This window comes from Phalacrocorax aristotelis, chromosome 2 (genome assembly GCF_949628215.1).
Source record: "Phalacrocorax aristotelis chromosome 2, bGulAri2.1, whole genome shotgun sequence".
NCBI lineage: Eukaryota > Metazoa > Chordata > Aves > Suliformes > Phalacrocoracidae > Phalacrocorax > Phalacrocorax aristotelis.
The window spans coordinates 75,370,648-75,382,949 of record NC_134277.1 but is presented as its reverse complement, the minus strand read 5'-3'; the positions used below and the strand labels follow the sequence as shown (position 1 = coordinate 75,382,949).

At 43.3% G+C, this 12,302-nt stretch overlaps 1 protein-coding gene across 5 annotated transcripts in view; it reads right to left on the bottom strand.

Annotated features, from left to right (window-relative positions):
* Window positions 1-7,872: 7,872 nt before the first annotated feature.
* The window catches only part of DUSP22 (dual specificity phosphatase 22), a 92,076-nt gene continuing 87,646 nt past the window's right edge, over window positions 7,873-12,302 (bottom strand). For all 5 annotated transcript variants that reach the window (XM_075084153.1, XM_075084152.1, XM_075084150.1 and 2 more), the window contains one exon: window positions 7,873-11,662. In XM_075084153.1, the coding sequence (XP_074940254.1) occupies window positions 11,480-11,662 (183 nt within the window). In that variant the 3' untranslated portion in view covers window positions 7,873-11,479. The remainder of the gene's footprint in view (window positions 11,663-12,302) is intronic.

The window sequence follows — 12,302 nt, the reverse complement described above, 5'->3', positions numbered from 1 at the left end:
TTCATCTTTCTGTTTACTTGCAATACTAGCCATCTTTTCTGCCCTCTCCAAAAACCCAGAACAAAAACTTAACCCTACCTCACTGTATCTTTCTCAGGGAAGTTACGCAGTTCCTGAAAGTTCCTCCAAATTTTCCTTCCAACTCCCACAGGTGCCGCTATTTGCTTGTAGAGCTTTCCCCTTGTGATAAAGCAGCAGGAAACCAACAGACCAAAACCAAAGCCTTGCTTGGCTTTGCTCTGAAAACATCATTACGCTTTTCTCTTACCTTCACTGAGCCAGGCCACTACAAACCCCATTAAGATCAGGTTATCTGTTATGACTGTTCACCTTCAGGGTCTTAACAAGCGTGCACCATGGCTGTCTAACACACCAACAGTGACAGAAACTGAGAATCATTGGTGCAAAACTCTAGAAGACTGTAGGAAAAAGAGAAATTTGATGACAAGCCAAAGTCATACAATGACTGCGAGATTTTCTTTACCATTATGTCTTACGCGTTACTTTCAAAGATGATCATAGCAGATATCTGCATATGTCAAACAACTATCATGTTTATTGCTCAAGCCATCAGACACCAGGAGGATTTTAAACACACCACCTTGCTGGAATTTCTTTTGAAACCTTCAGATTAGGTTATACACCATCAGTGGTCTTGTAATTACTCCTCTCTAGAATGTAATCTTCACAAAATCTTCCCACACTTTATTATTGACAGGTGGACGGAAAGGTATACCATAATAGAGGTCTTCCTTCTTCTGACTGCTACAGCTTCCCTCCAGGAATGACTCTGCATCTGCAGGGCCTAATAAAAATCATCCCTGAAATGTGAAGCTCCTGTCTCCTAAGGCTGCAACAACATGCGACAGACCAAGAATATTGATAACCCCCCTTTGAAGGGTGGCTAAAAAGCAAAACTGCCCAAAGCATCGTTAACATCTGAAAACATGTGTTAAAGGATTATTTTAGGATTGCACTTGATGTTTAAAGCTTTCCCTCCAGGTCTTCAGGCTAATCCTCTCCCAAACAGAACGTGTTCAATATAACCAATGCACAATCAGCTCCCAGTTGCCTGGGGTACAGCTTTTCCAGTTTGACAGTACACCACGCCATGGGTCTGTGCTCAGCTCAGCCTGAGCTGGGCAAGCTCATCAGCTGAGCCCTGGTCTGGCTCTGGCATTCAGACCCAGCCGTGCCTGAGCTTACGAGCCCTCTGGGAAGCCAGGGCACGCTGTGTGTCGAAGCACAGAGCCAGCTGGGACGCACAGGCAGGCAACCCTCATCGCTGTGCAGGTTTTACTCTAGGTGATGGAGACACAACCCTATTTACTACCGTTTCCCAGGAGAGAACGGCCGTTACACGCAGCTTCATTGTCGACTGTTTCCTTCGGGCACCATCTTGGTAGCTTCTGTTGAAATGGGGTTTCTAGTGTCTCATCCTGTCCCTTCTCAAACAAATGTACTTCTTAACCGCAATCTAGCACTGCTTACAGAAGCTCCTGCTTACTTTAATTGCAGCCGCCTGCATAAAATATCCAATGCCCATTTGCCCTCCCTCTCCCCCTGACACACACACGGGTGGAAATTCTCTTGCTCAGAGGTTCACGGGATTTCATGAAACATGAAATTAGAATGTGGCTTGTTTAAAACAATTGCTAATGCCTTTCTTCTCTGGCCCACAAAGCGTTCTTGTAACCAAAGCCACAAAAAAGGAGGTAGTTTTAAACAAGCTGTGCGGATTGATTCACTGATTACTGGGCTCTTCCTCCCCATTATTGTTTCCCATCAGAGCTGGAAAATTACTCTCAGAGCACTCACCAAACCATGCTCTCCCTACTCTTACCTCAGCTATTTCTGCAGCCCAGTTCCTCAGATGGGTTATTTTCAGCTAGGTAAACCGTCTTATTAGTTTCGAACCACCCTAATATACATGCTTCAAATTAAAAGCGGATAAAACTGTGCGACTTTGTTGAACAAATGAATGGCTCGGAGTTCAGCAACCAACTCCATTCAGCCTTGGAGGGAGGGAGGCAGGCCTCAAGGGACTAAGATAGCCTAATCATGCAGCTTAGTGCTGGAGGCAACCATGGAGAGATGAAGGAGACCTTGGCCATCAGTAGAAAGGCAGAGGCTTCTCTGATACACAGTTTGGATCTGCTCTGGCTGGAAATTGAAGGGAGTTTTCCTTTTTAACTGAGGTGCCCACAGCAGGCGCTGAAAGCTCCCAAACCTGCTGGAAGTTCAATGTGTTTCAAGGAACTGAGGCTCCCAAATCATTCAAGCTGAGGAATGGAGGGTCAGTCCCCATGCACTGACCTTCCCCCAGAAACGAGCTGAGAAGCTGTGCTGACTGCATTTCACACAAGCGCAATGCATTCGGAGAAAAAACAGCTAAGTCAAGGGGGAGTCCCTTCCTCTGCTGCCTGGAGTTTCCAAGCTATCTTTGAAAATGAATCAAATTCATGTCTTCCATGAAACAGTCCAAAAGTAGCAGCAGCAGCTTGGCCAGGGAGGCACTAATTTTGTTCCTCCTCCAGTTCTCATCTGCCAGAACAGCTTTTATTAGATGTATTCTCCATATGCGCTTTCTTTCCAGAACAAGCCTGGGGGAAAATCAGGACATCACTTTTTTCCATCATAACCATATATCCAAAGTGTAGGAAACAGCAGAGATTCCCTTTTTTTTTTTCTTGCCTGCAGACTTTTTCCTGGAGTGTCCCAGAGTGCATGGAACATAGCACATGTACCACCAGCCCTTACCGCATTACTTTTTTCCATACACTATTCCTTCTCAACTTGCCCCTCCCCATCCTCCTTGATATCACAGGCACGTTACATATCCCTACCATTTAATTTTCAACTGAGATTTTATGTTCAAAACAGATGCACACCTGTGGGATGAATTTTGGCTAGGGCAGTCACAATCAGCATTGATCTGGACCTCTTCCGCTTCACTCCATCTTCTTGCATCTAGAAATGATACCATCTGCATTTCATGTAACTCACATTGAGTTACGGGAATCAGACCTCAATTTTTCCCTATTCCCATCAACACCCAACCACCATCCTGTGCAGCACAGCACTTCCCATGCAGGTGGGACTGAGGTGTTGAGAACAAGCAAGAAGCCACCACAGCTCCTTCCCCTGCTTCAGAACCTCTCTGTTACAAAGGTATTTTAACACTCCTCAGATGGAGGGCAGATACCTCATTTAACAATACACAACCAACGCTGATACAGTACTTTTCACTGGGGGATTCGCAGAGCTGTACCAGGGAAAGTCATAACGCTTCCTTCCTATTTCACTGGGAAAATGAAGCAAACCAGAACTGAAGCAACTTGCCTAGTCGCACAGCAAGTTGTAGGAGATTTGGGAACAGAATTCCAAATGCTTCTCTGTCCAGCATTTTATGGAGTGGACAAAGGTGGCTGACTCAATATGCCTTTCTGATGAGCCAAAACCACAAGACTTCAGCATCCAAAAGGACTATTGAACATCGTAGCCCATCTTACTGCATCACAGGTGCTCTTGTAACCCTTTCCATGCTATTTTGGAAATCTGTGTGCATATCAGGGATCTATAATCCTAAGGCAGAAAAGCCTGGATAGAAATCATAGAATCATTAAAGTTGGAAAAGACCTCTAGGATCATCAAGTCCAACTGTCAACCCAACACCCCCGTGTCTCCTAAACCATGCCCTGAAAGTGCCACAGCTACACGTCTTTTAAATACCTCCAGGGATGGTGAATCCACCACCTCTCTGGGCAGCCTGTTCCCATGCCTGACCACTCCTGCAGTAGAGAAATTTTTCCTAATACCCAATCTAAACCTCCCCTGATGCAGCTTGAAGCCATTTCCTCTCATCCTGTCACCAGTGACCTGGGAGAAGAGACCAATGCCCACCTCACTACAACCTCCTTTCAGGTAGCTGTAGAGAGCGATAAGGTCTCCCCTCAGCCTCTTCTCCAGGCTAAATATGTAAGATCTCACAAGACAAACAGTTCCTCCAGTGCATTCAACTTGATGTAAGGTGACCACCTCATGGAAACAAAGGTCAACCCTAAACACGTCAGAAGCTCCACCTCAGTCTCTTGAAAAGAAAATAAGGTTAAAGAAGCAGTATTTAAGATCTTCCCAGTGAGAGCAAAGTCCAGAGTGCACTTGCAGTGAATTATTATAGTATACCCTGGTGGGCTTTGTATTGTGACAAACCTTCTTCCATTCCTCCCCCCAGACTTGTTACTGATGGTTAACTTCAGACCCATGCAGCCTTACCCAGCTAAAACACGATAGAGGCATACTTGCACAGCCTCCAAGATTTGCAGAAATGCAAATGGTTTTCAGTATTCTTAAACAGAAGAGTCATTTTTTTCCCCTGGGGCAAATGGTAGTACTGGCCAGTAAAAGCCCAACTGGTTCACTTGTGTGCAACAGAGGCACCTTCCACATCTTGCAAGCGGGCCCAGGCTGCAGGCTTCTGCAAAAATGAGGCTTCACTCATAGGACAAAAACTATTGCACGATATACCCTGCCCTCCAGAGGCATGGAGATCTTTATCAGGTCTGATAAGAACCTCACTGCAAACCAGACATGACCAAGCAAGCAAGCTACCTAAGAACAGAAGAATATCATGTCTAAAATCTGAGGATTTGGACAAAACTTGCATAGCACTCAGGTTTTTGTTTGTTTTGAGGGTTTTTCCTTCCCTTTTCTTCTTTTGAGACATTCAGGGATTACATAAGCAGCTTTGCTGGGAAAGTTACATGCTGCAGACTTACTGGCAAAGACTTCCAAAATGCAATCCTTGGGAAAACATGCAGTGGGCACGCATAAACAGAGCCGTAACTCTGACCCCTTCAACACATACTTTCTCTAAACACAGGGCAGAGCTTTCAACAAAGTCCCACCTCGCCTTAAAAAGTGAGGAATAGAGAGAATCAAGCAAAGTGCTGTTTGAAATCAGCAACCTGCATAGGATGCTGGTCCACCAATGGACGTTGCTTTTTGGCATACAAAAGTTAAATATCCCTTTTACATTTTTCAAATGTCAGGTTCAACACCGTCATGGATCAGTGTTACTTTCCCAAAACATCCAGGGCTGTACAGGAGCCAGACTGCCACAGAAGATGACAACACCCCCAGAAGTCACGGCAGGCTTGGCAAGCCACCACCACCATCACCACAACAGGACAACAGATGCACAAACAGCAGAATTGTATTTGTTAATGCAATCAATTAAATCAGCAACCTTACAACATAAGTGTGTTTTATTAATAGACATTTACAGGAAATAAATTTTTTGCAAGCCACACATTGGCACTCGCTTATCCTGACTCAAGAGCTCTGGGATAAATACCAGTTATTTAAAAAAATAATAATCACACACAAAAAAAGGGAGAAGGAGAGGAGGAAGGGAAGAGATTCAAGAAATTGTAACAAAAATCCCATCCCCTCTATCTGACAAATTAAACTCACTTGCTTTCAGAGAAAGAAAGGAAGAAGGGGAATCAGAACTTAGACTTTCGAAGGGTCCAATTGCAAATGCATCCGCCCAAATCTAAATGCCTGTGCAAACAGATGACCAAACAAGCAAGCAACTTAAAAACACCTTGCACTTCAAGTAGCTCAGAAGTCTTCATTCTGATCTCTCTATTCATAGTTCAGTGAATAATAAAGGGTACAAACCTGCACATTCATAATTGCCTCAGCTAAAATGGAAACTGGGTGCAGGTCTGGCTGAACATCCCATTTTTTGAAACTGCTTGCAAATTAATTTTACTCCCAGTTTACTGCAGATGCGTTTGGCCCACATGAGCCCAAATGACTGTCCTACAAGGACTGAGCTGTGCAGCAGTTCAATGGCAAAAAGGCACCTCCTTCTCGCATTTCATTAGATGCCTACTCCTAATAACTACACTAGAAACTACACGGAAACTGCAGGAAGTCATCCTGCTGCTCACAGGCTACTCACTTTTGGTAAACTGCGGTTTGCACAATTCACTAGAGGAAAACACAGATTCAAACACATATGAAGAATTTGTTCCCTGGGTGAGGGTCAAAGAGTGATACTGGACAGCAGCTAAATGTAGCAATGAAATAGTTAAACACCCAGGAGCTGGGGCACGTGGAAAACAAGAGCCACATTTAAAGCCCTGCTGAGAATGAAGTGTGAAAATAGCTGTTTCAGTCGCATGCTTTGTGTCTCCAGGGGTTTCTACAGAAACACGGTACAGCACAAAATCATCTTCCTCATGCTGTCTAATATTTTCTACAGACCATCATCATTTTCCCCTCCACCAGTACAATCTTCCTGGGGGGGTGGAAGGACTCTCATAATTTGCTGGCAAAGCTCAAACCCCTTCTCAGATTAGGCTCACATCTGAGGGCATACGGGTTTGCCCTCCAGTTCTCTCAGTTTACCGCATGGTGGGACAGGACTGCATGAATCAAATCAGAACTGTCATTTTTTAGAACTCATGACAATTATGTATAACATTGAATGAAGTGAGATACACAGTTGGGAACAGTAGCATGGCACCATGGTGGCAGCACAATTTTTACATGTGATTTGGATAAAAGTTGCCCTCAAGATGTGCCAAGTGGTCAAAAGGAAGACAAAGCAGCAGTGCATTTTTCATTTTGAAACTGCTGTTTTCTTTTGGGGGTAGGGGGAAAGCCTCCTCTAAAACTTAAGAGATATTTTCTGTCTCATCAATGCTTTAGCACATTTATCTGAGACATTGCTATGGACCACAGATAGGAGAAAGGAGTTAATTACTAATTCTAGCTTCACAAAGCAGGCTGCACTGATTTTAAAGTCTTTTCATCGAAAGGTAAGAAGGGGACGGAAACACACATTAATAAAATCACAGCCATCCCACTTACACTAAAGATGAACCGAAATCTATTACGAACAAGTGCATCTAGCACATTCAAAGCTATCTACAGACACATTAACTTTATCCTGGTGGAGGATATTATTAATTATTTGAACCCCCGAGATCCCTTATGAAACATCCACACATTCCCAGCATTCCATAAACTAACAAGTGCTGGGAGAGGGCAGAGGGGGCAAAAAGACAAGACCTAAAAGCCATTGTGCCTGAGCATCTAACTTTGCCCTCATGATGAGGGAGTCCCACTGCAAGAACATAGTTCAGCCTTCAACAACTGAAGTGGCCATAAGACCTGGCTACCTAGGCATGACTGATTACACTTTCGGGGTGGTGGGCTGTTGGTTGGTTTTTTTGTTGGTTTTTGGTGGGTTTTTTGTTTGGTTTTTTTTTAATTGTTTGAATGCCAGAATTACCCTCTTCGCAGCGATAGTGTCAAACCAGAAATTCAGTGTGTTATCGGTGGGAATTTAAATGGGGTTTTTTCCCCCCTGCCTTACACAGTAAGGTTTTACATTCTCCCCCCCGCATCATCATCTGCCACTTACATCAGCTTCCTCTGACAAACCACTACTGGGAGCCTTGAGTCTTGGCAATCTGTAAACCAGCTAAGTTTTACAGCTAATTAAGCCCTAAACCAGCATCCCATGGAAAAGAAGGTATCTCAAAAGATTAAAAAATTTGGATTCATCTCATACCCTGTTGCAATGAAGGCCCAGCAACAATAAGACAGACAGCAACATGCAGCATCCTCTTGTGGGACTACTATCACGAGATGCTTGTGCTGCAGATTCCTGAACTCACCTGGAAGAACTTAGTGAAGAGAGGGGAGGTCTCAAGAAGCCTGTGTGCTGGAGAAAAACATATTCTAAATACCAGAATGAGTTCATCTTGTACTCTTACTGTGCCTGCAGGGATACAAACAGTGAGTAGCAACCTTCCAGAGACTATTATTTATTTTAAGAAATACACAAGCAGGTCAGGTGTTAACATTCACTTTTATTTATAAAAAAAGTGTAGAACGTATTAAATACAAACATTTGGAAAAAGCAATCAAGGCTTCGCTAAGATGCCCAGGAAGAGGAAGACAGAATCAAGAAGCTTACCAGGTTTAGAGTTTTTAAACTAGCTGACGTAATTACTATAATTTTTCACTGACTTCTTTATAGGCAGTGGCTGTTATAGCAACCAATGTTATTACTGTCCTTTTTAAAAAACAGAGATACAATCTTCCCACGCAACCACAAAATGTAAGGAAGCAACTCTTTCCAGGTTAAAAATCAGGGTAATAAATACTAATGCATTTACCCATTACCTACACTGTATAACACTAAACATTTGCTTATAATCACACATGGATATCAAGTTTAGCCCCCGAAAAATTGATTATACATTTCAAATCTGGATATCCAATAAGGTGTTATAAACTTTATACATTTTCCAGTGAACATCAAAATGACAACAGTGTTTTGAAGTACAGAAACAAAATAACTGAATGCATCATCTACACTATAAAGGCCAACTACTAAGAGGCTGACTGGGGTCCAGTCATGTTCCAGATAGCTGGAAAGTCCTACAAACTGCCACTGAAAGGCTGGTTGGAAGACAAATCACATCATGTTCTCAGTCTGTGTTAGCTCTTCTCCCTTTCTGAAAGGCCAAAGGTGAGGCTGTAGCTACTCTCTCTTCTGCACCTTGTGGTAATAAAGGAGTAAACTATCATTCTTCTCTCTACACAGACACACCAGATTCAAGTTTTCTTAGACTACTGTTGCTCCTTTACTACTCTTAAATGCAGTATGTAGTACATATGGACCACTACACAAGATGTAGAAGCAAAAAACTACAGAAAATACCTCCTGTCTTTTAAAAAGAGAGAAGCACTTCCATTTGCTGACAATATAACACTCCCTCCATCTTCCTGCTTTACCCTGTATCTGCTTTTGAGCTGCAGCATAACGCACACTGATGTGGCTATATGGCCCTACAGCCAAATTCAGTTCTAAAAAATCCTATTGTGGGACTGACTCTTTGGGGATAACTAAGCTATTAAGAAATCCAGTACAGAATAATCTTGGACACACAAACATTAACAGATGTCTCCCATTCTGCCTTGTATTTGTCAGAACAAAAAAGGGAATTGCCAGTTTACCAGCACTCACAGAGTTACTACCACAAGGACGAGAGTGCCAAGAGTCTTATGAGATACATAGTGTTGGCAGTCAGGTACAGGATGGACTGACTGGATACCTGGAAGAGCACAGGCAGAATGCTTCTGACAAAGCCCCGTTTGGGGATGGGCTGAAGTTGCACTACGTATACTATTATGAGTAGAGGGTTGAACAAATGAACCAGCATCCTGAACGCATGTCAGACCCTGTTACCGAGGAAAGCATTTTCCCATTACCACATCCACCCTGAGAGCACAGAAGGGACTGCCAATGTGGGTGCAGGTACTGCTGTGCTGGAATTCCAGAACAGCCAATTATTTGCTGATCGACATCTTCAAGAAGAGCTAAATACTTCTCTTACCTGGCAAACATAGAGCAGTTGCTGGATATACCAAATAGAAAGTGGTTCGTTTAGCTACAAGCTTGAAAACGAAGTCAATTCCGGCATCCTTCCCAAATCCAATAGCATCCCTTACTGCAACACAGACATGATTATCCTGCTCTTGCTGTGTTCAGTACACTTAAAGCACTTAGTGCAATGAGAACCCTGATGCAGGCTTGGACTCAGATGAAATGGTCAGGCCAGTTCCACCCCACTCCCTTTTTGGCAATTATTGATATGCAAGACCCATATTTCACAAGCCACAACGTACTTAGCAACAGATATTTAACAGCCAGAGCTTACTTGACCCCAAAAGCCTTGCTCCCATCCAAAGAATTCACTGCCACCCAAAGCAAGCAGGAGATCACATGGAAAGGAATCTTGTGAAGCGCTGGGAGGTCAGAGTACCAAAGAAACTGAATGAGACAACAGTCTATTTAGTATGCTGACTGCTTCTCATTCAGTGCTCAGCTTTTAGCATGATATACACCACATTTAAACAAATCAGGGGTTTGTTCTTCTGTCCTGGCTGTCTGGGAGGTATTCTTTACTTTCTGGAACCTTCAAGAAAAATAGGCCTTCCTTCCTCTGAGTCAAAGACAAGAAATCACAATCTTGGCATCAGCGCCACCCCCCATTACACCATCAGAAACCAATACACTGCCCAGCATCCCTGGTGACCTATTTCAAGTTATGCTCCTAGAATACACTTGAGTCAGGCAATGGCTCCATTCCAGAAACACCCAATGTTACCAAGAGCAGAGTATGGCCCCTAGTTTTAACCTAATTTAAAATATATTTCACAAATGCATTCCTACAAATCTGATCACAGCAAAATATATAGTGGTTTTAAAATGACAAAAAGTTGAATTCAAACAACTATTTTTAAACCAGTGAGAAATATGGGCAATTTTAAAAGAAAACAATAAACTTCTCAAATACAGACATTTGTGAAATATACATGCACACACGCACTCACACGCGCGCACACACACCCACTTCACTCAGTGTCAGGTTAAGATTACACAAGGCAATTTTCAAGGTTGCATTTACAACCACAATGACAAGAACTGCATTTTTGAGGTAGCTGAAGTCAAAGAGCAAACCACAGCACAAGCGAAGAAACAGGTGCTCGCACTCACACCGAGCCCACTCTTTGGAGACACGTTATCATGTGCGCAGGGGCGTGTGTTGAAGAGGCACATGTTCCACAGGGAATGAAGTTCAGCAGCACTGGAGACCTGATAAACTACTCTCCAGAGAAGCTTATGTTGGGAGACCAGATGCACAATCAAGGGACCACGGCTTAAATCACTGCACATCAGCTGAGCTGTGGTAACAGTCTTGGTGCTCTTGGTCTGCAGCAGTTCTACCAACAGCTTTGTCACACGTGCACTGAAGCAAGTACACTGTGGCAGTTGAAGATGTTATTACTCAGAGTTGTCTGTCCCACTTCTCTCCTAGATGCTACTGTTGGCTGAAAGGTACATGTACCCATATCTCACCTGCTCCAGTTTGCAGCCTAGCATTCAAGTTCAAGCCCACCTCCACGGTATTACTTGCCAATGGACTGTCAACAGGAGCAGCAGAGACAGACTTGAGTTCCCTTCTTCAGAAGCAATAACATCTTTGCCACATTAATGGTGCAGAGATGTCAAACTGCCACAGCTTGAATCGCCAGACTTCATCCCTCAGAGCCCTTTGCTAGCCTACAACGAAAGGAGTTGAGCTAACCTCACAGCAAATGCCAGGCAATGTGGGCATAAGGGGATAACAGCTGCGGCTGGCTGACAAACTGGCTCAGCCACAGTAATTGGATCATGTCTCTGGACATACAGAGCGCTTGATCCTGCCCAAATTATAAAACTGTGTCAAACACACTCATACACACACAAATAATGTAGTATTTTCATCAGGAAGCTTTCTACAAATCAACTGTTTGCATGATTACAGCTGAGAATCTTGAAGATGGGATGGAAATTATGGCAAGATGTTTTTCAAAGGTAAAAAGAAAAATAATCAACCTCCTACAATTAGGTCTCTGTTGTGTAGTTGTATGAGAGAGATGGCACAGATGAGAAGTTGTTATTCCACTGTCTTCCTCCAGTATTCTGCTGCAATTCTGCCTGCTCTTTATATTTGCTCAGAAGACTTTTGGCTTCTTGCAGATCCTGAGAAGAGTTTTCCCCATATTCTTCTTTCAGCCACTGCCTGAACTGCAGAAATTGAACATACACACACAATATGATGAAACATGAGACTGATGCAGAAGTAACACTCCCTCCTGTCCTACAGGATTTCAAGAGCCTTTAAGAACACAAGTAGTTTAAAGAAAAGCGCTTCAAATATTGCACATGCTTCAATAGCAGCACAGAACACAGGCACAGGAACACACATTTGAAATCACCGAGATCCCTTACATCCCCTAAAATGACACACTTGTAATACAGCTTGGCTGACTGAAGTAATATGGAGTGAAGAACACCCACCAGGTAAGGACATCCTGGACTTAAAAGCACCCTCCAGTTGCATATACAAATGAGCTGAATAAGCATGAAAGCTAGTCTGATCAGCCAACTTGACAACAGGCTGCAAGAAGTCTGAAGATCAGAAAGTGAACCACTCATATGGCTTTTTCATCCTGACCCCACAAACACCCGTAATAAAAACACCAGTACTAAAAAAAGGTACTGTAGATATCAGGAAAGGTATCTTCTAGGAAGAAAAAGACCAGGAGCTTTAAAAGCTATAGAATGTGTTTCTGACACGAATGACATTATAGTACATGGTAACAGATGTACCAGGTCCATTTGAAGGTCAGTCCAGCTCTGTATCCAGGATGAGAGTAGCCAGATG